The 27,970-nt window shown below is 34.9% G+C and overlaps 1 protein-coding gene across 2 annotated transcripts; it reads right to left on the minus strand.

The window, feature by feature from the left end:
• Window positions 1-782: 782 nt before the first annotated feature.
• Window positions 783-27,942, minus strand: LOC129913328 (ubiquitin carboxyl-terminal hydrolase puf). Of its 2 annotated transcripts, none has more exons than XM_055991937.1 (28): window positions 27,595-27,942; window positions 23,910-24,006; window positions 23,002-23,834; window positions 22,264-22,923; window positions 20,435-20,501; window positions 19,675-20,368; window positions 19,190-19,605; window positions 18,659-19,120; window positions 18,320-18,589; window positions 18,094-18,256; window positions 15,307-18,037; window positions 15,120-15,237; window positions 10,879-11,062; window positions 10,369-10,813; window positions 10,164-10,305; window positions 9,976-10,099; window positions 9,721-9,908; window positions 7,670-7,940; window positions 7,419-7,601; window positions 6,961-7,360; window positions 6,796-6,898; window positions 6,559-6,730; window positions 6,309-6,499; window positions 5,891-6,243; window positions 5,062-5,830; window positions 4,876-4,999; window positions 2,253-2,460; window positions 783-2,183 (listed from the first exon to the last, which is right to left on the minus strand). In XM_055991937.1, exons 1-28 carry the CDS (start codon window positions 27,635-27,637, stop codon window positions 1,531-1,533), a joined length of 11,064 nt encoding a protein of 3,687 aa, XP_055847912.1. In that variant the 5' UTR covers window positions 27,638-27,942; the 3' UTR covers window positions 783-1,530. The 2 variants fall into 2 exon arrangements, with proteins under 2 accessions (XP_055847912.1, XP_055847911.1); XM_055991936.1 differs by having other exon boundaries at window positions 20,435-20,528.
• Window positions 27,943-27,970: the final 28 nt, after the last annotated feature.

The raw sequence follows: 27,970 nt of genomic DNA on the forward strand, positions 1-27,970 counted from the left end.
TAAAGATAGCTATATTTTCAATCCAATAGGTCCTTACAAATTTTTTGTGCAACAAGTCGTTTTCGAGATATTGAGATCGCTGTGTTTTTCAAAATGGCGGACGCACCACAAGAACATTTAATACGCAGTGATTTATACTTAGAATAAACTCCTTTCCAAAACTGCATCGTAACTTATCTGACGTCACAACTATTTTCATCAGTGGGAATTTTTCTTGTATTTTTACTTATTATTCTGCTATTCACTTGAAGTGAAAATGTATTTAAATCTATAACAGCAGTAATATTGCTCGTTATTATACACTTGATTGAAATCGCCCCAATACAATTTCAATCCGCACTAAAAATGTTGTGGATTTCTTCTTTTTGTTTGACACAGTATCGTTAAAATTGAAGAATTTGGTTCGAATTTTCGTTCCTTTCTCTGTCATAGAACCAGTTTGCATTCGAATGCATACAAAATACTGTCTGATCATCTATTGAATAACATACTACCCCAAACTGTTTGCCATGCGTTCATATCAATTCCAACCGTATCTTAATTTGAAGAGGAGAAGTTATCAATGTGAGTTCTTCCCTCTATTTTGAAATCAAAATATTTCGAACGTAAATATTTCATTAACCTACAAGAAAAAAGTTATAAAAAGTTCATCCTTGGTATTAATTAAAGCAACAAACCATTTAACATAAACTTATCATTTTATTATTCCTTACATTTTATACATAATAAAAACATCTATAAGTATGTTGTTTTATTTTTATTCTTTTTTTTTTTTTTGTTTCTTCTTTTGTTTCGCTTATTTTAAGTTATTCAAACTGATCCGTAGAACTATGGACCAATTTTAGTACTTTTTTTTTTGTTGCTTTTTAATGGTCTTAGATTTAAGTTTTCATTTCTTTTTTTTTTTTGTTTAATTTTCTTTAGTTTTGCCAAAGCACTTGGAGTTAAAAATTTCACTCTCTTATTTTCTTTTAAAAAAAGGGTGTATTGATATATAAAAAACCGTAAAGAATAAAATAATTACAAATCGTACACGCTTTTTCTCTCTTTCGTTCTCTTTTTTTCTATTTTAATTTTTCTTGCATTCGTTTATTTGCTTATAAATCTATAGAACGGGGGTGATTCAAAGAGAAATGATAAAAAAATATTTATTATAATATATATGTATTTTTTTTTTTTAATAACAAACACGTCGTTACTTAAACGAATTCTTATCATTTATCAAGAAATTTTTTCAAAGTTTGTTTTTTTTTTTTTTTAATGAATAAATAATTTAACCAATATAATACAATTTTTTTTTCTTAACGTAAATGTATCAAGCAGGAGCATATAAAATCTTTAAGAATCAATGTCGTAAAATAAAAAAAAAAATAATAATAATAAAAACACACAAACAAAAAAATAAAGGTTACACAGTGAGAGTTTCATTTTGTGTGGGGAGAGGGGAAATGTGATAAGATTCTGCAAGACGATTCAACAGATATAACATAACAAAACGTAATGGGAGATAAATGGGCCTATTCTAACTAACTATTCTGTGTTTATCTTCGATTCGGGATTGGTGGCGGCGCCGGCGTTGGAATTAACGGCAGCGGCGCTACTACACGAAACGATATTTTGGGTTGCTGATGTTGTTGCCGGTGGGGTATTGTCTGCGGATGCATCATCTTCGGACATTTCATCGTCTTGAATAAGATCGAGAATAGATTTAATGTAATTTTCAATGGTATGCAACAATTGTTGCTCTTTAAGGCGTTCCTCTGCTAATTTTTCTTCAACCGATTTTCGTAAGAGTTCCTTTTGCCTTCGAAGTTCTTTAACCTCATCATCGTCATCTTCATCGTCAGCATCGTTGCTCTCATCAAGAGGCTTACTCTCTTCTTCGGTTGTATTTGATGAAGCAATTGATGTTGAGAGGGATGGTTTTTGCTGCGTTGTACTACTACTGGTTTCGGCGGCGGCTGTGTTTGTAGTACTCGTACTGGTTGTTGGGGGTATAGTTGTCACAGTGATAGCAGGATTCTCATCATCTTTCGAAGTTGTCTTCGTCACTTCTACTGTCGCCGGAAGATTAACATCCGTATTATGTACCTCAGTATTTGTCACTTCAGTTTCATCATTTTCAGTAACTTCCATTGAATTTTGCTGATTTAATTTAAGTTTCTTCTTGGGTCGCACATCATCTACAAAATTATTGATATTATTTTATTAATAAAGAAAGTCGACTGTAAATTTCCAAAATGTATTCTTACCATTTTCTGAAATATCACATGAATTCTTTGAAAGCACTGCCTTAAGTGACGCTCTTAGTTGTTTGCGGACGGATGCTGGTACACCTGTGGTCTGTGCTATAACTCGAATTGCGAATAAATCTCCACAAAGCTCATCTAGATCAACCTTTGCATGTAAAGAATAGCTAATCGTATACAGTAAGCGGGAGATTGGAAGACTGGTTTTGATCTAAAAAAGACAATCAAATTCATTTTTAATTAAATTTTTTTTTAAATTTTATTACTAAGCTTAAAACAAGGTATTTAAAGGTATATATACATAGGTCAGGTTGTCCGGGTTAATAATTAGACAAGGCGAATTATCTCTCGGATCTCATTGGATCGTTTAGTGGAATTTTAGGTATGGTTAGGGGGTGCCTCCTTAAAAGTAATTTGAATAAATTTCATAATATTCCTAAGTGCCAAAAAACGATCAAAATTTATCTCATCAAAGAAGTATTTTCCGAGAGCTGTTTTTTTGGTTCTGGCTAAGCTGGGGCATTCACAAAAAAAGGAATGTGAAAGTGAGTTAATCCCCAGGGGCAATTCCCCAAAGAGTGAATTTTTTGTGTGAGTTTTTCTCTGCTTTGTTCGCAATGCAATTTACACGTTTTTTCGTGTACACAGAGAAACTCACTCTTGCGGAATTTGGCCCCAGAGCTCCCTTGCTGGGAAGTCTGTTAAATCAGTGTATGGGCCAATGTAGTCTGTTTGGATGTTAATGTCAGTGAAATTCGTTATTGTTTTGTGACCGTAATGGCCCTTTTCTAATTTTTGTACTCTTTTAATCGAAAAGCACTTTCGGCCGCCAGCTTTTTCTTGAACGAATATGGATCGGCTGCTCAATGGTACTAAATCGCCATTAAGTTTAAGGCGAATGAGCGTCTCTATTGTCTTTCCAAGGACATTAGAAGAAAAGAAGATAGGTTTATTGCTTTTTAGCTAATTGGAATTACACCGTCATGCCCTGAGGACTTGAAATCTGAGAAGGAGTCAACGGCCTACGCTACTTTTCTAATGTCTAATATTTGGTTATCTGTATTATTATTGCTTATGGTGTGGCCTCTGCTTTCAGGAGATGTATCATTGACACCCTGGGAAGTGAGTGCCCATAAGTAGTTCGAGGTTTTCAGAACTGCATTGTGTGTCCAGATCTTATCAGGACTTTTGAGGAAGCCAAGTGTGGACCTTTGACATTATTTTCCTAGGCCTGGCTGCGCAAGGAAGTGAGAGGTGTACTCATGAGTGTAACATTATTTAAAAATAAAATATTTAGGAGTAGTTTTAGACAAAAAATTATCATTTTCAAGTCATATTGAATACATTTGTTAAAAAAATTGCTTTAAAAATTGGATTTATAAAAAGAATTAGAAATCCAATTTCAACTTTAAGTGCAATACATATATACACTCCGCGTCACTTGAATAGAAACAACAATTTTTCTTTACAAAATAGCAATTGGCGCTTTGGTGAGGTAACTTAGTAGATTTTTTGTTTTGCATTTTCAAAGCGGAACTTTTAACAAACAATGTTGTAAAAACAAAAAACCCAAAACAGAAACCGTATGGCTACTAGTTGCGTTTTTTCGCATTACTTCACAAAAAACAGTGTTTTTTTGCGTCACTTGAATAGAAACAAGCTCTTAAATTAGATAAAAATGATGACAAATCATGGAAAACACTAATTTTACCAGATAAACTGGTTGATGTGGCTTTCAGTAAAACAAAGAATTGTTATGAATGTTTTAGTGTTTGTATTCAAAAAAGTAAACTTAATGCCTAATTATTTATTTGATATAATAGACTTACAACCATATACACTAAGAAACCGAAATGATTTAAGACTTCCCAATTTTCTTACAACAAATCCACAAAATTATTCAATAGTTTAAACTCCCAAATTAAAAATGAAACGAATCTAAAAACCTATAAAAACATATTATTGAATTTGTTAAATCCCAATATTAATATATTCATAATATGTAAATCACAAATTAAAAAAAAATCAACAATGTAATTATTGAAAATGTAAATAGTTTAATCTAAGCTAAATAAACTTAATTACTACTACTAAAAGAAAATGTGTGGAAGTTTGAAATCCCATATCATGTCGTTACCTGTGCCAGCTATATCAAATTTAAATACAATCGCGTCCGAAGCATCTTGATACGAACTTAACAACTAGGAAACTTGTATTTTACAGCACAAAATATACAATTTCCGAGATGCGGGTTTAATTTTTATTGTGATAAATTCGAAATTAGTTAATTGTGAAGATTAACCATTCTTGTGGGCGTGTAATTAATTTTCAAGAATGGAAGAAACCTACAATTTACCGTCGAGAACAAACGACTATGCAGAGATGCAATTTTTCAACACAATGATACTCTTGGAGGCTTTGTGAATTCGTCGCCCTTGAAGAAAATTTTTTTGAAGTTATTCTTCTTGTGCGGAGTTGGGGTATAAAAATATACTTTTTGAAAAAAAATGTCAGAGGGATTAGCAAGTAGCACCATCTATTAATTGTGAGTCTCATCTCATAATTGTAAATAAGTGAATTTCTGTGAGTGAGAAGTATAACTTCAAACAGTAATCAGACAACTTACCTTAGGGTAATAGATTTCCAAAAAGTTGCGAACATATTGATCGTTCAACGATGTCCTTTCGTCCCTCAAGACAATATGAATATATTCAATTAAATTTGGATTGGCTAAAAGCAACTCAACGTACCTAAAACAATTAAAAAAATTAGTAAATCTATTTAAAATGTAAGATTGAAGAAAAACTTTTACTTGTTTGTGCTTTTGTTATTATAAATTCCAACCCAAAATTTGGGAAACAAATTAAAATGTAAAGGAGCTGCCTCAATTGCTGCCAAACAACTCAATTTCACAAGAGACTCGTTCAATTGATTTGTATTCACGGCCATTCGCATCATAACATCCAGAAAATCATGGTATGGTCTATAGAATGCATCTAACCGAGCATCATACTCCTTATCGACGCCATGTTGAATAATTTCATTATGTGGTATGCTCATTTGAACCATTGGCCGAGGCGGACGGGGAGCATTTTTCGATAGCGATGGCCATGGTGCTTTTGTGCCACGTCGCGGGAAATATGGACCCAATGGACCAACTGAATTAGGTGCATTTTGTGCTGATAGGTGACAGTTGGTAAATATTGGAGCTAATATACTGGTTATATCCAAATTTGGATTTCGTACTAGTTCTCTTAGCACATCAATTGATAGATTACAAATCTCTTGTGGATTATAAGTGTTTAAGAATGTAGCCAGTCGTTTTACAGCCTCTGGCATACCCTTTACAAGATTATGCTGTCCTAATGGTTGCTGGCGCTTTTTTGGTGGGCTATCAAGACGGGTGCTTATTCGAAGTGTGGTCACTAATAAGACAAGCTCAGTGAGGAGTTCTTGCAAGTCACCAGACACATGGCAGGCAGTAGCTTCATGATGCATGGAATGTAATGTATGCAATGCCTCAAAACACATCTCAATGCCACCGTTGTATATAACAAGTAGTCGATCTTCATCATTGTCAACTGTAAAAAGATAGGCAAATTCTTTAACTCTGACATACAAAAGTTGATTTTGAATCTTACCCAATATTCTAAGGGCATTGATAAGAGTTCCCCATGATACTCTTGCATCTAGACCAGTTAAGTAAGCCGACAGAGTTGTTCTTCTAAAAGTAGAAACTTCATGTTGTTCCTGTTCAGTTGCATCGGGATGTCTTGTCGAGAATAAGTTCATTAATTTGAATAATTCATCAACGGCACCGGGATATTGTGTGGGATGAGGTGTGATATTCTTGAAAGCCCATTGTAGATTTTGATGTGCAGCCAATTGCCGTGTCAAAGACCTGCTTTGCTGACAACATAACCGCAATAGACCATAGTAAGCAGGTAACATTGCTCGATTATAGGCTACTATTTCAGAATCGTCATGATCCGCTCTAAAAACATAGAAGAAATATATTAAAAGTTGTCTTCAGACATCTTTGAGATTGAATTCGCTTACAAAATATAATTAAATGCAATATTTCTTGTTATTTCGGGACAATTTGCAACAATTTGTGCATTTTCAGGACAATCCAGAATCGAATGATGCCAGAAAGCTAGCAAAGAATGCTTATTGTGATGAGCTGGAACACTGGGTTCAGACAAGCGTGGATGGAAGAGATCCCATAAAGATCGCATATAAGGGCCAAGCTGAAAAAAAGACGAATAAATTAGGTCTTATTCCATTGTTAAACTATTTGCTATGTTACCATGAGCTTTTCGGTCTTCGAAACCATACAATATGTCAAGAGGCTAAAATATGAAGTTAACTTAGTTGTTCCATGAATTCCGATATCAGCATAGGACCTTGCTGGTCTCAACAACCGCAATAGCAAGCTGATAATATTATGGAGTATAATCTGGGCATCACTGTTAAGATCTCTGTTGAACAAGAACAATTTGTGATTAAAAAACAAAAACCATTTAGAGTTCTTTATAGAGCTTACCTTGGAGATATTATAGTGTTATTCATTTTATGCAGGGAATATGTTCTAAAATGAGCCCGGAATGGAGTTGATGGAATCAACGATACCAATAAATATGATGCAGCTATTTTAAAATAAAAAACATGATTATTTTATCATTTTTGTACACGAAATCATTTGGTTTACCATTTCGAACTCTTGAATTATTGTGCGCCAAGAGAAATTGTTCAACCCAACTTTCAGCCGATTGAAGAATCCATGCATGGGCTATTTTATTCTTCGGAGCTTGAAACGCTAACCAATCTAAAGCTGATTGAGGACAATATTCGGCAGCATCCCAAACACGCTGCAAGACAAGCTGTGAGAAACATGGTAGACCAGATGGTCCGCCTTGTGGTTCAGTTAAGAGAGTGAGAAGCTTGAAAAATGGACCACATAATTCAGTATGTTTGGTGACAGAAGCAAAGAGCATTGTGATTATTTGATTTGCTAATCTATCATCCCACCGACAGAGCGCATGAATAAGATGTCTGGTTTGGTGTGGGTTGATGTTGTCCTTGATTTGTTGATAAAGAAATGGGAATCCCTTTGAAATAAAATTAAGTTAATTAATAAAAAAAATAGTTACAAATAAAGAAATTTACCTTTCCACCAGCTATCGCATTGTAATCCTTTTGGGATAGTCGAAGTCGAAAATCTTGTCCACGTGATCTTTCTACTAAATTAGCAACCAGTGCTATCATTTTATCTAATGATGCCGGTCGAGATTTATCAACAGATAGTGCTTCATCAGAAGAGTTATCTTCATTATCTGAACCCACATCAATCTAAAACAAACCATAAAGATTTCAAATAAAAATCCTTGAGTTTTTTTTTTCAATATTTAAAAACTTACACAATCTTGACTTTTATTTCCTAAATAAAAATCAGCCACACTACGTATAACATTTACACGTAAAAGAAAAACTGTCTCTTCATCACCCATTCTTGAGAATTCAAATAGTAAGCCGAAAAATTCGGATAGATGACGAAGATGTTGTCGTGCTCCATGCTCCATTAATAATATTAGTGATGATATGAATCTGGTAATGCATGATGAAGTACCGTAACTCTCTTTGCCGTTTTCATCGGTATCGGTTTTAAGGTACAAGCTCGCATGTGAAGATCTGAAAACGGTCAATATTGTCAAAAAATATATCAAGAAAAATTTACTTAATTTTATATTACTAACTTTGGGCCTTCAATATTCAATATCAATCACATTCGTGTAGTGCAGATAAAAATAGAAGTTCTTCCCAATTAGAGCCAAAAAATAGATGAGTATCATTTCAAATGCTAGTATTTTGGGGGTCACTTTAAAGGGGAAACAAGATTATGGTACACTTTAACATTAAAGTCGAAAAATGGTAAGGGAAAAAGTATTTCAACGACTTGAAGTTGCCAGAGTATACAGTGATTGTATACGACAAACTGCCCGCTATGCATTAGTGCCATCATAATAGAAGTAGCTGAAAGAACGTAGGTTACTAGAAGAACTAAAAATTAACAACCTGCGACTGCGCACACAGAATAAATGGTTTAATAAAGAGTGGCAGAAAGCAGATATAGCCAAACAAAAACTCACAGAGCGGCCCAAAGAATGCGTCATTGGTAAATTTTTTTTTTCCTCTGGCCTTTAGTTTGTTATTATTGGATCTGAACATGAGATACATCACATCATGATTCGTCGCAATTCGGCTGCATTTTCTCGAAAAGCGTTAGGCTTTATTATACTTATTTCCCATTCTTGGTCTTGGTCTTCCAAGTGGAAATTCTTGAGAGTTAGGAAGTTTTATTTTAGTTCAGAGAAAATGTAATATCCAATACGGATATTCTGATCTTCTAATACAGCAAGGTGGAAAATAAAGGTTTTGCCTCTGTCTTTACAAAATCAATGTCTGAACAGTTCTACATTCACCTCACATGGGTGCCGGGACATAGAGTCATTTCTGGCAACTGTAGGGCGAACAGACTCAATCGAAAAATCACCCCCTGCGATCAGAAATGAACAATATACGTATAGTTATCGCTACATGAAAACTTATGCTTAGCCAGAATTCTTTAAAGATGGACTCAGAGTAATGAATCGACTGCATATGAGCTCCACCATAGGTGTACTAACAGGACATTGCTTAATCGGAAGACACGCAAAACGAATGCGCGTGTTCTCTAACGACTTCTGCAGGAGTTGCATGCACCTGCCCTGCTCTTCAATAAAAGAAAACTTTATTAAGGAGAATTCTTCTATGAATACACTAAAGATCTAGTGCGTCGGCTACACCTACTGAGTTGCTAGTTTTTTGTGGTATCAAAATGGACCCTGGGGGTCAAAGTAAGTCCGGCTTTTGCTTAACAACCACCTTAACCTAACATTCTTGGTCTTCTTTGGAGAGGGATCGAACAGAAAATGTACATTAATTCTCCTCTATGAATCAAGACCCTATATGCAGTTGCTGGCATTTTCCAGGATTCCTGTTAGAGATCGGGCTGCCTTCCCGCCAACCACTATGAACATGTGTTTGTGGTTGATTGTGAACTGACGATTGCTCATTTGAAATATAGTGTCAGATAAATTATCAATTTCAGTGTTAATTCTTGGCTTGTCACCTCTAATGATTTCTGTGGGTTTTTAAGTAAGGCAAGTTGGATGGATCTGCAATATCTTGTAGAGCATGATCGATCATTACTCACGATCGACCATGCTACCATGGTAAAGCGCCCCGAGTCAAAACTAAGCTAAGCAGAAAGGCATTTTTCATAACAATAATACTCTTGGAAGATTTGTCAATTCCTCGCAAGAGGCAGAACACAGACTTCTGACGTCATAGCCCATTGCACTAACCATTGCGCCACGGGTTGCTATTCATAAACCCCATTTTAGTATTTTATTTATAAAAATAAACTCACCTTAAACGCTGTATAACATGAATAACAAGACGTTGAAACATCTGACGGACCATTTGGTTTGGACATTGTATTAGCACCTGAACGGGCCACCAGGGTTCTATTGACATATGCGTAAGAAACCACTCGCATGCCTCTTGACTTGCATTAAATTGTTTTGTAAGTAACTCAACCCATAGCACCATTGTTGGCTGAAATTAAAAAAAAAAAAGATATATAGCATCCAATATGCTTGTCAATAAAAACGGAAGCAAATACCTTTTCTTTAGCATGGATAAAAGTTTCTATAAAGAATGACACTGACAGTTTTGCAGCCATGCAAGTAACATCGTTTTGCATCAAAAGAGTTTGGGGTATATGACCGCAAATCTGCCACATAAAGCTGAAATAAATAAAAAAAAATATCAAGTTTAACACTTTGTTTGAAAACTTCTTCTAATACTTACTTAAAATAAGTATGCTCGAATATATTTCTATCTTGTAAAAAGTGTCTGTTGTCTTGCCAGATCCAGTCTTCTAGCTCTTTGCTAAGCAAAGACTTTCGACCCACATCTGGAATTCTTGATATCACACTACTATTTCCAGCTCCTATTTAATAGAATTACAAAAAGATTAAAAGTGATAGTTAAAAAAGATTTTTTTGAAATGTACCTCCATTACAGTTCTTATTTTCTATATCACATTGTTGTGTTGATGGTGTTCCTTGTTGTGGTAACCCTATGTTATGGGTTTTCGTTGAATTTTCAATATTATTTCTACTTAAATTAGCGGCATTTGTTTCAGTCTCATTTACTTCCAATTGATTCTGATCACTGATATTAGATGACGTTGATGGTGATGATGCTGCTACGGATGCTGCTGATGCAGCTACTGCTGTAGTAACAGATTCTAATGATGCTTTGGCTGATTCTTCGGCATTTTTCATTTGCAATTGCATTAGAACATTTTGTGAGCTACATGGATTTTCGGACATTTTTGAACGTTGCCACATTTGATTGTTTGTTGGGCGTCGCTCATAGAATAACATGTAAGCTGAATTTGTTTTTTCAAAACTGAAATCTAAGTATTTTTCTGTTACTGAATCGTAGGTTTTGCTCTGGATGTAGAAGTTGATAATTGATATCTGTTAATTGGAAAATTTTAAATTAAAAGAATTCTTACTGTCATTTCACCACCAAAACATTCTGCAGCAATCTGTGATGGATCAAATGGCTTTACTTCGGCATCATTAAAAAGGAACCACCGATCGTGTTGTTGAGTATTTTCATTTCTCTCTTTAATAAAACTATAATAGTGACCACCATCAGCTGTTCCTGTATGAACAGTCACTCCAACAAGCTCGTATCTAAAATTAACATTTGCAAAAATTATGAGTATTTAAGAAAAAGTTACAGAATCTTTAAAAAATAAAAAAAACTTCCACTCTACTATATTACTCTGCTATTTTAATCATCAGAGTAGTCAGAAATCAAATTAAATGTGCTTATCAGCTTAAATTTAAAACTTGAGTATATGGTTGCAATGTAATTTAGCTGAAACTCATCAGAGTTTGTTGCAGCATTTATTTTCTGGAATGTTAATAAGACATTGAAGCTCCCGTAATACTCTAGGATTTAATAATTAAACAGAGCAAGGTGTCATACTTGTGGAAAAGATAATGGGAAACGTTTTGACTATTTCGAAGTTCAGTGACAGTTTGATGCTTCTAGACTCTTGGGTAGGCTTTTACAGACTTATTCAAAATATACCAAGAGATGAGTTTGTATTTGGAGATTTAAATAAACATATCGGGACGGGATCACAGACCATAACGATTGTCTTGGTAGTTTTATATATGACGCCAGGAATCCTCCTTGTGAAGAAAATCTTAGCATATACAATTTGTAGGGTCGCCTATATAGCAATAGAAAACAAAAAAATTAAAAAAAAACACTTTGCATCAAAACAACTTGGCTGGTCAATAACAAAAAAATCGAGTAGCTCAGAAAACAATATTTGAGTTGTCAAGGCAACAAAAAAAATATATTTGAAAATTTCGTTTGAAAATTTTCCATTCAAGTTTGAAATTTTAAACCGAAAAGACTTTTGCTAGAGAAGAAAAAAAAAAAAAAATAAGAATACATTTTTGGAAAGTTCTAGGGCATTTTGTGATTTGAAAACGTGCAATAAAAAAAAAAAAATTCCTGAAAAATACTTTTAATCCAAATACAATCTACCAAATCATATTGATGGTTACATTAGATATTGGAGTTTAACAAAAAAAAAAGGAATTAAAAAATATATAAGAGTGATATTCATTATATCCAAACAGTGCTGTGCCCCTAAGATACATCTTTTAAAGATGCCATTCAATCTCGAATAAAGTTTTGCTAATTGCGACAAAATATAATAATAAGAATCCTATCTCGATCCAGACGGATTTCAATATTTTAAAAAGCAAAAGCCGAAACTGTTAAGCTTTGAAAAATTTATCGTTTCTTAATCCAGTGCGAATCCTATCTCGATCCGAAACTATTAAGCTTGAAAAAAAATTCATCGTTTCTTAATCCAGTGCGAATCAAGAATTGAAGTTTCGAGAAAAAAATATCAATTCAAGAAATTTTGAAGAAATTTTAACAATTGTGGCGTTACTTTTTTGCTGTTCTTAATAATTTTTTTTTTTTTTATTATTCTAATTGTGTATTTATGTTAAATTGTGTTCGTTTTCATATTTTCATTAGTTTTAACCTTTTTTTTTTTTTTTTAAATAAGTTGTTTTATTCTTTGATTCGTGGAAGCTTGTGCAAGGAATTCACTCAAATTTGGGTGATTTACTTAATTATTCCAACTTTTCTATACAGGTCCAAACAGCTTGTGCGCACAATCTAAATGGATACAGGTATGTGATTTTTTGTTAATTTTTTTATTATTTTTATAATTGTAATTACATTGAGTTTGAGTGAATTTTCTTTTATAATCTCCTTTTTAAATATATATTAGATTTAACTTGATCTATACGATTGGCTAAATTAAAATACATAGCTAGTAATTGAATAATCAAATTTCATTAATTTTAATTTTCTCTCAATAAACAATCCTATTTTTATGAATAATTATTACATAATTAATAGTAATAAATTAATCTTAATTCTTTTGAAAATGAAATGAGCAAGTTTTCGTTATTTTTATTTTGGTTCAGAAAAAATATTAGTATGAAATACTAAACTTCATGAGGAGCGACTGGTGACGGATGGGACATAAGAGTCAAAAAAATTAACTGAGTCTCCGTAGGTGAGGCTTGAGGTCTTATTTTAGGGGCTGTTGCATTTTTTTGTTTATGAGCGCGCGGCAGCCAAGGTGTTTAACTCAGTTATGAGTTAAATAAAGGGGAGGGTGCTCAAGGGTATCAATTACACCATGGTGCCCGTGTATTAAAATAACTAATAGGTTAATTGGAAAGCAGAGATTCTTCGTTTACCTCCGGCATAATTAAAGAATTTTTTTTATTTTTCTATAACGTAGCTTAATTTTAATGTCCGTTTTGTCAGTCTGTTCAAGTATAGTTTTTCAGTCCTAGATTATTTTAATTTTGAGATTTTTGGTATTTAGAATGTTAATTATTGATAAACCAGGCATGATAACAATGCGGTAGTCCAGGTAAGCGGGTCAAAAAGAACCCCCCCACATCCGGCGAGCTAAGCAAAGCAAAAAAAACATGTCTGACCTGGTTCTACTTCCTGGACACCCTTCCATCCATAATTTTGTGTAGGATCTGTACCTACAGGATGGAAGGGTTGACTACATTCTCACCTTCATTGGTGGGAAAGGGTCTAAACCGTTACAAATTCATGGTCTTTTCTTATACCATGTATGCAGGTTACATGGCCTAATAGTGTTAAATTACACACCAGCAATGCTCGAAGTGTACTACAAACGTTGCAAGAGAGAAGCAGACATAAAACCGATTGTACGGAAAGCATGTATCGTGAGCTTGGTAAAATATCTGGGGCTAGGGTTTCAAGATCTGCGGTATTCCAAAATAAGGAAGCAGCTCAAAGGAGGAAGAATGCTCAGTAAATTCGCTCACCAAAGTTTTTTAACAATGCTCAAGACCAACTACATATTTGTGAGTGACTATAAAATTCTTTCAGGTGGCGACAATATTGACGGGCTTTTAAATAAGCAGTTTCCCAGGATATAATTTCCAACAGCTAAACTTAACTTAGATGAAGTTTCAAATTAGTACCCGACCGCACAGTTCAAGAAGTTTAAACGGCGGTGAAAATGGAAAAGCGATTGGTTCAGACGAAATTTCTTCTTCTGCAAAAAAAAAAAATGATGTAATACACCATGAATATAGTAAAACGCTAAACGGATATTGGATGGTCGACTGCGAAAAACAATACGGCTGTCTGAATGACCAGTAAGGATTTGTTTCGGGTAAATCAACTACAGATGACGATTGTTATTTGGGGTGTAAGATGCACTGCGACCTATAAGATCTATTGTGCCAGGACAACAGATGCTATACAGAGTATAAGAATCAGAATGGAAAATCATCTTGATTCTTCGAGCCATCAAGAACAACATTGAAGGGGTTATCATAAGGGAAGATCAAACATCCTTGCAAAGAATATTTTATGAATGGGTGGAAAAAAAGATGCCCATGTTCCGCTATTCGATCGAATGTCAATTGAAATCAATTTTGTAATAAACTAACAACAAATAAACATTACAAATTAATAAAAGTATAAGTTTTGATAATATTTTTTCCAAAAATTGCAGATTCATTGAAAAAAGCCATAATTTATTTCGATCAGAAAATGTAAATGAGTGAAATGAAGAAACCTAATTTCACTTTCGTTCGCAAAGAGTGAAACGCAGAACATAAAGGTGAAAGTATCTATGCTGCCGATTTTCTGAACCAGACGGACATTTACTTGAATGGATCAGTGTTTCCTATTTTCAAGTAGGGAGGATGAAGTGGAAAGGAAAGTCTGCCGTCTTTTGCGACCGAAAAATATCATCTTTACTAAAAGGAGAGCACTACTCTGCAGTTGTTCGCCCACTTGTTCGCTTTGCGTCAAAGCAAGAAAATCCGAGGTAGCCTTCATACCGCCTTGAACATTTGCGTTTGTTAATGTTTGACCAGTTTTTTTTTATATAGAAAAAGTGTGAACACACTTGAAAAATAAAAATAAATCTCTTGGATTGTTTCAATTGAAAAACGACATAAGATACGAATAACAAATGAGGGGGCTAATTTACTGAAATATTAAGTAAGGCATGCCTCCCATTCAATATGCATTTATTCATTATAATTTTATGATAATTCTAAATATGTACTTTGTCTGAAAGTATTTTTAAAGATGAACTCGCAAAGGAATTGATAAAAATACTTAAAAATACAAAAAAATACTTACTCATTTGTTTCCTCTTCTTCATCTGTACAATTTTCGGCAGAAACAATCTTACCACTATCACCTTCTGTCTTTTTATCTAGATCTTGGTTCTTAGCTGATGCTTTGTTTCGTCTATCTTCTACACAAAACCAATTAAAAATACATTATAAGATAGTTTAACATAAATTAAATGTTATCATCATTTTACCTAAATATTGATGAGGCATCAGTGTCTTTTCCACATAATTGGACATATCCAACCGCATTGGAAATGAAAAATGCGTATTGACTTTCTCTTTTAACATCGTGACCATATTAAATGTGTAACGCATCGTGTTAAAGCACAATATCTGAGGGAGTTTCTTAAAGCAAGCACGCTTCTCAGCACGAACCTTTTTGCCACATTGCGAACAAGTGTACATATTATCACCTTCCAAGGTATCTTTCACCGTCACCTCATCCAATGATTCACCCAAATTTCTCATATCTGCAACTTGACATCGTACCGTATAAAATTCTTCAGCTGTTCGACTAACATGACCACAATCCAATGAAACGACATTATTACTCAATGTTCCACAGAACAATCTTTTTACCAGATCCTTCAACTCGGGTGTCATTTCTTCAAGTTTCGATACGAGATCAATAAAAAACTCAGCCATATCTTTTTGTTCACCCGTATTCAGAGGCTGATGATCCATTTGATAGACTCGACAAAACGACCGCGGATTGTATGATTTTCTTTCAGATTCAAGAAGATAGGCAAACATTCTTTGAAGCTCGTGTAATGTTGCACCATGTTTTTGAGCAGCTTGAGGTGGAACAACAAGTACAGCTTCTCGAGCTTGTGGCATCATGTATAAATGTTGAATACACGATGCCATGTAGCAAGTTGCTCCTAAATTCGTTAGTCCTACATAACCGCATTCTGATCGTCCATCATCTCGTGGCCAATAATCCCATGGATATGGTGGATGTGGGCCCGGGGTGTGCTGCTCAAGTAACTTGCCATGCAGGAGGGAATAATTATTAGCACTATTTTTGCTTAGCTCGACAAGCAAATCGTATGCTGCCGCTCGCGATGTTGGTGATTTGCATTTGGGCTTCTGACGATTAGTCGGCGATGGCATGTCGAATAGGAATTCAAAAATCTTTTCAATAAAACCCAGAGCATTGGGACTGAATTTAAACGGTGGATCGTATTTCACAAGATTTGTCATTAAGTTTATGAGCCCAACTAATCCATCATCCTGATATCCGTGACGCGTTTCGTAAAAGTCTCGACAAAGAATACTTTTTGATACGGTGTGGCACAACCCTTCGATGTCTATTGCGCTAGAGTTTGGTTCATCAAGGGATACCTTGACCATTTCTGGGGTTAAAGTGTCCACAAGCCTTGCCAATAGCCAAAAGTAGTCACGACATGCTGGCCCATAGGGCTCTTTGCCATCATCCGATACGAAATGAGTGTGCGATTGTTGGAAACAGGTCATTTTCTCGGCAACAGGAAGAAACGAAATAAGTTTTTGCAACAGAGGAGCCAATAATTCTTGGTAGCTTTGAGAGTTTCCCAAGCAAATTCGATACAAACCAGCGCATATTTCACGCCTCACTGATGGCTCGGGATCTTCAAGAATGAATTTTCGCACCCATCCGCAGTATTCGGGGGCATTCCACAAAGCCATTCGTGCATTTTCCGAAGAGTGCACAAAACTGACCATTATATTCATTGTATACTGGACCACCTGCGCCCGACCCCAAAACCCAGTGCGGATATGCAACTGATTAGTGAAGTGTGTATGAGCCTCATCGTTCAATATCGACGCCAATCGCTTGAGGCATGAATCAACTTCCATCATTTCAAGCATAAATGTGTGAGGCTTTGAAATCGAGACGGGAATATCCTCCGATCGGTGTTCTTCAAAACCTAAGAGCCACAAAATTCTAAGCAAACTGGCGAGACAGTCATGGCGCCATTCGTTGATATTATCATGATGACCATTCTGTAACATTCCACTAACAAAAATGTCATACAAATGCTGTAGGCCTCCGCATTTAATGAACACCTCATTCCACTTAAGATCGTAAGCGACTGGTGATGGAGGATTTGGAGTTGTTGGATAGTCTTCTTCCTCTTCTCGGGGCAAATCATTATCATTGTTTTCCTCGGTTTTTTTCTTCGCAGGTTGTTCTTCATCTTCAACAATTGATTTTGATTGATCCGATTTAGAAGGTTGTTGTTCGGCAGCAGGCTTAGTAGCAGGATTTTCAGTGTTTGCCGACTTTTCATCACTTATATTAGCATCAGCACCGCCTCCACTTTCTGAGCTTTCTCCTGGACTAACTTTTCTTCGTCGACTACTCTTTCGCGGTGACTGACTTGAGTTACTTTTGGACGAGGATGACGATGATGTGCTAAACAATCGATTTATACTTATTGGTTTTGCACTATGGAAGTCTCCATTGCAACATCCACCAGAACCTGAACTCAAATTACTCATTGCTAAGCTTTCGACAATATGCAAAGAGTACATAAACTTTTGTAAATTTCCAGGATGTAAGAGATCAGCTAGTTTTCTTTTAATTGCATCCTTTCGGAATTTACGTTCTTCCAAATTGTCAGCCGTTTCACATTCGAAAAGATCTACACTGAGATTTTGAAATGATTCCAAGATATTAGGATTGGTTGGTAGTATGGCCAAGATATCCCACACTCGCCGAGACAATAATTGTGCCTTTGTGTGGGTTTGAATGTTGTTGTTTCCTTGGATTTCCATATCACCAAGTGTTTGCATCAAACGAAAGAGTTTTTCAAAATACTTTGGCTGTAGTAGGAGAACAGTAGGCAGGCATTCTTTGGGCGGTGGTGGTTGTAATGTTGGATGATCTAGTGGTTCTTTGCGACGAGCACCTCGTCCACCCAGTGACACATAAACAATCTTGAAAGGATTTAATAAGTATGATGTTCAAGAACAAACACAGCAATTTTACATACCTGATTATCTTTAAAACCAACGTCACCCAAGCTGCGCTCGTCATATTCTGAAGTTAATTCTTGACCCTGGGTTATAATTCTAAGTGGACCTTCGCTCAAGAGAAGACCCAGAACAGGGGCTGTAACTCCAGATGCACGTGCACCTCCTTGTAGATTTTCCCACCTTCAAATAATGATATCACAATAAACAGATTTGAATGGATCATAATCGGAAACCCATACATACCATTTTGAAATCTCAGCCTTAAGTTCTGCTATTAAGTCACAGGAATGCATATGTAACAGTGATTTTTCTGAAAGCCCAGCTGGTTGTAAAACTATTCGAATAGATGGGCCTGTTCCTTCGTTCTTAAGATTACTGTGTGAACCGATTCCTTTGCCTTCAATTGCCCAACGTCTTAAATGGAAAGCGTATCTTCGGCGAAAAGTCTCTAGATGTGTGTTTAAGAGCATTAGACCGCGTTGAACACACATTAAGGCGTACTCTTCCTCACAACTAAACACAGAAGAATTAAAAGTAAACAAAAATAAAGTTTATGGATATCAAAATATTTAAATAAATTACCCTCGTAAACCATTTGAAGCTTGAACCAAATGATCCATGCACTGTGATACAAATTCTTTCTCCAGCCTTAACTGCTGACCCATGTAATACATATTAATATACTGGATAGCTGCCAGAGATACTTCTGTATTATGGGCTCGCAAAGCAATTTTCCAAAGATGAAACATTCCGACTATGTTTGATGATGTAGTTGATATTGATTCCATTTGCTTTTCATAATGAGCAATGGCAAGTCTGGCCAAACTACATAATTGTTGAAACAACATCAATGCAACCATTGAAAATTCTTCCGGCCGCAGTTCGGGTAATTTTTTCAAATACAAATGCTGCAAAGCTTCAATTCCTAGTGCATGCTGATCACCACCTTTGGCTTGACTTTGAAGCCATGAAAAATAACAATCACAACATTCAGGATCATGTGCTAACCATTCCCAAAGGGCATCAACTTGTTCGAGGCTCAATCTACAAATAATAAAAAAAAACATATTTGTTTGTATTAGTTTCATTTTCTAAAGCCAATTAAAGGCTTACCTAAAGTTTTTCGGTGATCCTAACGAACTAAAAACCGATGATAGAAAATGCAACCTTACCGAGACTTGAGTTTTGTGCGAATACATTGGAGATCCATTTGAATTAAGCACAAGCATATCACTTCCAATACTATGTGCCCTAGCATAGGCTTTGATATTATTAAAGAAATGATACATCATTTTGTGCTGTCGTTCGGCCCACATTGTTACTTGATGTGTATCAGCAGCTCGGAATTGTTGAAAGGAAGCAAATAGCTTTGGCAGTAATTTTAAACTAACAATGACACTTTTATTGTTAGCCAAATTGTGTAGGCAGCCTTCAATGAATTTTGTACGTAATAATCGATCTGTGCTAAAACATAACAAAGTTGCCAGAGCTTTCTCAGCGTCTAATGCTAATGATTCACCCAATTGACCCTAAAAATAAAAAATCATAATTACTTATGTATTTGTAAGTTTCATTTGGAAGTATTCTTTTATACTAACAATTTTATCATCTTGCAATAGATCCCACAGTAAAGTGTTTCCTGGTAAGCAAACATCGTTTATTGTAAAAGTTGGTTGAGAGGACTCTTTAGTTGTTTGTTCGACTGCAGCAGTAGTTGGTGTCTCTTCTGGTTTACCTTGCACACTCTTCACAGCACCACCACCCGACGAACCCGATTGAATAACTTTAATAGATTCTCCCGACACAGAAGACTCTCGCATTGCAATGGATGGCAATGCAAAACCAGGTATACAACTATGTGTTCGACTAACCAATTGGGCAAGTTCTTCTTCACAAGGAGATTCATCATCGTCAAAATCTGCTAAATTTTTTTCAGATTTATTGCTCATTGGTGAGGAATAGCTACCATCGTTTTCCACACCGCTAAGGAGTTCACTTATGTGTGCTTCACCAATTGCTCTTATATATGGACCTTCGCCTTGTAGATGTTTAAGAACAGCGGCTGGAACAGGGTTATCACTGCAATCACTGTCATTTATTACTTCGCCTTCACTGTGGGATTCTCCTTCCCAGATGGTTTCAACAAGCTCATGAGCCAAACGACTTAATGGTAGATTATTGTTTTTCCTGCGTTTACGTGTTTTTTTGCGAATAGGAATAACTGAGGGTTGATGAAGTTCCTCTTCGCTACTTGAATTGTCAACAATGTTAACCATTCTATGGTTTTGCAATCTAAAAAATGAAGAACTCCAAAAACATTATGTGTCTTTAAGTTTGACTAAAAAAAAAACTACTTACGCTAAATCAGTTTTGGCTTTTAAAGCAGTTATTTCGGATATCTCTTCGCCCTTTGTTTTGGCTGTTTCTAAGAGTGAATAGAAATAAGTAAAAACTAGATGAAAGTAAATTGAAATATTTATTAGTTTCTTGTTGTTATTTGTATGAAAGTCGAACTTGGATATAAACAGCATGCTCGGCTGGGTTTGTTGGCTTAGTCAGCAACCGAAGCAGGGGCACATTATGTAAACCTTCGAACAAGCTTACGTTTCGCACTTATTTGATATTTGTGTTAGCATGCTTTAATAACACCGGCACACAAAATAAAAAAAGTGTCATGTACCAGGAATAGTATGGACAATCAGAAAAAGTCTGAAGTCGAAAAAAATCTACGACGTCACGTTTTTGAGATATAAGCAGTTCAAATTTAATTTTTATCTACGAAACGTGACGTCATAGATTTTTTTCGACTTCGGATTTGAATTAAGAACATTAAAATCTATTAGAAAAGTATATTTTTGGTCTTAAAGTGTGTATTACTAATTTGACATTTTTTGGACTTTGTTTTTTAAATTTTTGATTTTTTTAAAGAATATCTATCTATGAATCCTAAATCTAAGATCTGACACCTTTTTGTTATGAATTTAGCCCAATTTCTAGCTTATATACTGTTTTGAAAATAAAAGTTCTATTTTAACTCCCATTCTTTCCGCCATTTTGAATAAAAAAAAGTTGGCAGCTTTTTCTGATTCTCCATACTATTATCATTCAGTGTACCAAATTTCATAACTTTGCGTCCAGAAATGGCCGTGCAAATGAATTTTGACGCCAAAAACGACCAATGACGCCACTGTGCGACGGATACCTCGTTATGGCCGATTGCTATCATTTTGAAAATCTCTTGCCTATAATATTAATTTTCGAAAAGAGAATAGAGTAAAACCGGTTGTTTATCAAAAGTAGAAAAACAATCATAAATTCAAGGAGATTGAGAAATGATTCTGACAGGAACCGAGTTGAAATTTTGTACCCACCATGGGATAGGTCTTGTGAAGAGGGGCTTACAGATACTGTTACAATGAAGCTTATAGCGATCTCGGAACTTGTTTACGAGCAGGAATCGCCAATGAAGAAGTTTCCACCTTCGCAATTTTGCCTATTAACGGATGTGTAGTGCAGATCTTGAGATAGATCTTTAGAAAATGTACTGAAAAGTGAGATAGAGCTTTAGCTCATTCTTTTTGCATATGAGCCAATGTCGTTTCTAACTGGCTGTCAACTGCTGTACATTCACATAGTAAACCCTTTTTGAGAACAGACTCCCTAGAAAACGATCGGATATTATTGTGAGGAAACAGATATACCAGGCCAGAGAATGGGCAAAGATCTTTAATGAAATCGGAATAGAATTTAACCGGTCTATGAATTCTGACTTTATTCCATTGCATAAGAAAGAATGTATGAAACTTGAACAAAAAGATTGCACGGAACACGCCAAGAGAGCGTTACAATCACGACGACGATTATTCTTATCCTATATACACATATATGTACGTAAATGTCCCAAACTACATCGAGGACTGTAACTCAAGCGAAATGATTGATATGGTGTTTAGATCTCGATTTGGCTTGCTCCTCTTCAATTCAAGAGCTTTTAGCAGAAATTCAGTAGGGATCTGCACAATCTACAACCTTGCCCCTTCAGAAAACATAATAATTTGGTGGGAATCTACCCAATGTAGATCTTATTTTCTTTCGCGTACGTACGTTAATAACTTAAAATTTGTATCTGTGCATATCCAGTTAAGTTTATTAAAATTCTAAAAAAAAAGTTTTTAGCATAAAATTACCTTCAGTTGGGTCACAAACATGTCGCTTTCTTCGGGCTTGTTTACATGGTGGCGGAGCACCAGAATCTGATCCACCATTTTCTATATCAATAGGGCTCTTGCGGCTAGTTGAGCTGCTATCATCTTGCTGATCTTCATCAGTATTACTGCCATCCATGCTTCCACTATCCGAACTCGATGCAGTTACATTCGCAGCTAATATATTCTCTGGAACCAGCTCAATTTGCGAACGACCACCATCACGTGACCAAATGAGCTTAGTTAATGCCGATGCAATGTAAATACTTTGTTCTGTATGTTCTTTTGGATCCAATCGACAAAGAAGCGAATATAAATGCAAAGCAGGACGTGGCGATAGATTTTTAACCAACGATGGAAGTATATCATAAATAGGTTTTGAGCAATGTTTCAATTGTGCAGCTTGCCAAATTAAATTTATGTGTTCTTCAGTGATTTGGTTTTCAACTGCAAGAAAATTCAAAACCACATGTGCTTGTTTAATTACTTCGACATGTAAATTCGGTCCGAACAAGTGTTCAATGATTTGATTTTCAGTTAGCCAATCGCCAAGTTTTTGGCCAACAAGTTCAACTTCTCCAACAGTTTCTGTTGTGCAGATTTCATTGAAAAGATTAATGTGTGCATTTATTTGTGCCATACCTGTTGAATGCAAATAAAAAGTTTTTTTTAAGTATTTTTTTATGAAATATGTAGGTATTTTAATTAAAAGACACTTACCAGCTAGTCGCATTGTCAAAGTTGTTGAATTAAAATATTTAAAAGCCAAAGCCAATCCTTCGATGTCAAAGTTAACCGACGAATCAAGTGGATCCCTAACTGCCGACCACACAAAGTCTGCCATTGATCGAGTAGCTGCCGATCGAAGATTCTGGTCAGACAAGTGACACATGTATTGCAAAACTTTACTCCGCAATGGCACAAATAATTGAATGATGCACCTGTAGTTTAGCCATAGTTTAATATTCGAGACAGTTGCTGTTATGGCATGTGCCGATGTAACTGGCAAGTCAGGATGGTCGAAGGCGGCCATCATTGCGGAGAATCCGCCCGAATTGCAGAACAAGCTTATATTGCGAAGCAAATACACTGGAATTTCGTTGTCATGCAAATCACAAACAATACTCAAATGTGCAGCTTCTTCGGACGAAATCTCATCAAGACGTGAGTGTGTTCCATGCTTGTAGGCAATATAGAGAGGAAAATTAAGGAGAAATGCCTTTGATACCAATATCAAAAGCTTCTCTATTTCGGGTAATATCCATTTCTCTTCAGTGTGGACAATTCGATGCAAAGCACCTTCGTCTTGCTTTTTGTCCGATTCCGATGTGTTGTCATCTTTTGAATCTGCACCGGATGTTTGTGCTTGCTGTTCGGCAAGATCACTTGGCTTGATTAAAGTACTGAAGATATTGGCAGCTGCCATAATCTTGTACTCTTCAACAAGCTTGTGTACATTTTTTAAATAATGCAATGCCAGACATATCATTGACTGAACAATTAGATTGAATCTTTCAAAGTTCTTAATGTCTCTGTAGAGACACATGCATTGTCTAGAAAGTGAAATTGAACAGAATATAAAGAATTTATATAATTTTTGAAAATTATTTTATGAAAATTAGTTTTACCTTTGTGGCCATGATTGTATGTAGCCAAAAGCGATTTCGATTTCGCTCTTGAGTAGAGCGGTATGCTTTGCATCATTGCTGGTGATCCTGACCTCATCTATAAAAGAAAAAAGATTTGAGATATATTGTAGGTGTTTAATATTTCTACTTGTGATTTTATTAGGGTTTATCGATTCATAGGCCCCGAGAGTTACTTTGCTGGGGCTAATATTCAAAAGTTCTATCAAATAGTGAAACGAACTACCCAAAGATACACGACCAGAAGGCTGCAGGGATCAGAATGCAGAAGCCTGGTGGTGCGGATGGACAAACTCAATAGGAAGATGACTTGGTTAAAAGACAATTTTTCATTTACAAAGTGAGAAACAGTGTATTTAGGAAAAACAGGAAAGGAAAAGTTGTTTTATATTGGATGCAAGAACAAATAAAATGCACGACTCTGGTCGCACGTACTTGGTCTATGATAGCTTACTTGTAGATTTTACGAGCTACCTCTATATAAATTTTAAAGAAATTTTGTTGAGGTTGGGGTAGAGCCGACAATAGAGCAAATTTTTTTTATTTGACTTTTTTTTGGAAAAAATAAAAATGCAGTTTTATTGCAATAGCTTTGAATATACGCCTGCAAAATTTAATCAAAATCGTTAGAGCTGTTTTCGAGTTATTTGGTTTAAATTGAAAAATTTGTACAGGAGGTACACTTTCTAAACGAGATATAAAAAAAAAAAAACTTTTAAAATTCCATAAAAATCATCTGTACCAAATTTGAAGAAAAACCATCCACGCGCTAAGGCAGTGGAGATATGTACAGATGGACGTACAGACTCACGGACGGAATTGCGAGACCCACTTTTTTGGAATTCTCCATCAACGTAATGTTGGTTTTGATTAAAACCTCAAATTTTTTTTCGACACGAAACCAATACTTGCCCTGTAGGCTATAGATCAAGTAAACAATACAGTTCATCCCGGGGAGTTCACGGACTGAAATTTGATTCTGTTGCGGATCGAGTAGATTCCCGGGGAGTGAATCATTGCGTCGTCGGTAATAGACATGGTTGTTTTTTCTATTTTTGATTCTTGTGACCATTAAAATACTTTTACATTTGTCCAAAAAGGCGTTTTTGATACTTTAACTCCTTTTCACCCATAAATTCATTCAGTCTTTCAATTCTTCGATGTTATGGCAAAAGAAATATTCAACCACCCGATAATGGAGATTTTCAAAAAAAAAAAAAAGAGATTTTTCCCATGCCGTCGTTCATCGATATATGTACATATACAGATATATAACGATTCCGAGGGTTTCTCCAAAAACACCTTCAAAAACTTTGAACACTTAAATAAATGAGGAAAACAAAGACGGAATAAATACAAAAGTGTTGTTGTGGGCTCCTTGGTTTTTACGTGTGGCTGGGAAAACAGATAAAGCCCTATTCTGAATTAAAATTCCCGGGAAAATATGTTTCAGAAAAGGACTCCAAATCAAAAAGCTTATTGAAATTTTTCTCTCTTTTCGCCTTTTTAGTAACTAAATATAAGGAAACAAAATTAAAACGTAAAAGGAGCGATTTTGGGGCAATTTTTCGATTGGGAGCCCTTCTCCCGATCACAATTCCTCGCAAGTTTTCACTCATAATATGGCTGATAATGTCATTATTTGCATATGTTTGCAAAAGTAACCCATAGCCATAATGAAATTTAGCTCGCTCCTACTTGTCGAATCTTAAATTTGTTTCTTTTTTTAATCTCTTTTTCTTCTCTTAAACATTTTTATTTTTAGACGAAACTTAACGAATCGCACTTGAATTCGACTATGGTTTGTCGTTTATAAATAAAGATTCCCTGTATTCGCTCGTTCACTTTTTTTATACATAAATGGTCTAAATGTATAGTTTTATTTTTTTAACTTATGTAATTCGTATTAAGCACACATGGGCTGCAGTCTGGAATGGTGAAATAGTGTCAGAATGATTTGAAACAAAAAAGGGAGTGAGACAAGTTTATTCTTTGAGTTCTTCCCAGTTTGTCTTTCATTGACCATGTTACGGATATCCTGCTCCGTGGAATTTTTTGAAAATATTTATTTAATGTGATACATCATTGTAGACTTTGTAATCATATTTCTGTATTTGAAAAACAAAGAGAAAATATTAAATATTTTCAGCTTATAAATTAATTCTTAATAAAACTTTTGTTCATTCAAGTTCTTCTAAATCAAGCTAAGTTTTATTTCTAGAACCTATTGGACTTCCAATTAAATAATCATTTAACAGAATTGAAGTCAACTGTATTTCTATCCAAGCATTTGTTTGCAGATGATAGTGATCCTAGCTCACTTACCAGATATGCTACGACTTATAATCAATCATAAGAATACTACTAAATGGAACTTAGGGGTCAACCAAGCGAAGTCGAAGATCATCAAGAAAAATTCAAAGTTTTTGAACAGAATCAATAATGCTTTCCGCAGCGCAATAAGGGGGAGGTCAGCAAAATGATGTAGTGAAAAAACTTAAAAGATTCTACCTAAAATCCACATTCAGACTATCATCAAATACAAAAAAAAAAAAACTATGCGTTGATTGACTAGATTATGAGCGTTGTTTATCAAAACGCTAAAAGTGTATTACTTCAACGAAGATGACGGTAGTTCTGACCTCTTAAGAAGTTAAGATGATAGAAGAACAGGAGGCGCGAAACTAATTATGCAAAGGTGATTTGCCCTCGACTAACGTAAAATTAAAACTAAAAATGGTTTAAGCTCAATGCCATATCAGGCAATTCTCATAAAAACGTTCAACATTTTAACTTACCGTCAGAAAAAAATTTTAAAAAAACAGTAAAATATTGTTCAAAATCTTAACAGACAACATCATTAGACGAAACACAGATGATAACTTCCTATACAAAGAAATCTACATCTACAAGAACCAAAACAACTTCTTATACTTTTTATAACTTACCAGCTTCCGCCAGAATACCTATCAAGTTACTTCTATTTTCTTATTGATTTTTCTACCAAGTGAACCTAACTCAAATCCGGTACACCTCAATACTGTACAATAAACAAGAGGACAAAGAAATAATATTTATTATCAAAATAAACTAATAACATGAGTTTTATCAATCCTTTCATCAATATAAGTACAATATGCAGTGCATATGTGTTAATATATATGTATCTATTGATGTAGGTTAGTAATTATGTATCCGTTCTTATCCCGCAACTTCATATCATAATATCCAATCCACACTATAAGAACCTTGTTGGCCCATCTATCGTTTTTTTTTAAATTTGTTTCTTAGTGCGGTTTTTGCAAAAGACAAAAACAAAAAAACTAAAATTCTTGACGTCACCAAGTTAGAGACTAGAGAGTTGCAACAAACAAAATAGAAAAAAAAAAAACTCCGGCAAACTGGCACACATTCCATTTTTTTCACATAGAAACTCCTCGCTCAACATCTTGAATAAAAAAGTATATACCCTCTACAAGACTGGTGCAATTTTTTTTTTTTTTTTCATTCATTTTCAGGGAGCTTCTTTGCCACCAATATTGTGCACTTATTAGAGTTTATTCCAATAAGTTTATAATTTATATCAAAAACTATTTGTTTCCTTTTTTTGTTATTCTCTAACTTTTATTTGTATAAAGTAAAAAATATAATAAATTGGCAAACTTACATGTCTCCAGAAGATGCAAAAAATCAGCACACACGTCGCACATTATTTTTATTATAACAAAACTCCTTCTTTTCTTTTCCCCATTTACAAATAAAAAAAGAGTGAATTAAATAAATACGTTTTTTTGCAGTTTTGTACTACATTTAGAATTAATTAAAATAATGATTCTAATATGTTAAGAATAAGTTGATAATAAATTGTGTACAATTTAAAAGGAATTGTGAGTGAAAATTTCCTTTAAAAAAAAAATGTATTTTTTTCTTCTTTTATATTCTTGGCAATCCAGACTTTTGGTGAATTTTTCACACAGGAACCTTTCGCCTTTTCTTTCCTTGTCAAAAAATCAACAATGGCCGTTGAAGAACAGAACAAGACA

The sequence above is a fragment of the Episyrphus balteatus genome, chromosome 3 (assembly GCF_945859705.1).
Source record: "Episyrphus balteatus chromosome 3, idEpiBalt1.1, whole genome shotgun sequence".
Lineage (NCBI taxonomy): Eukaryota > Metazoa > Arthropoda > Insecta > Diptera > Syrphidae > Episyrphus > Episyrphus balteatus.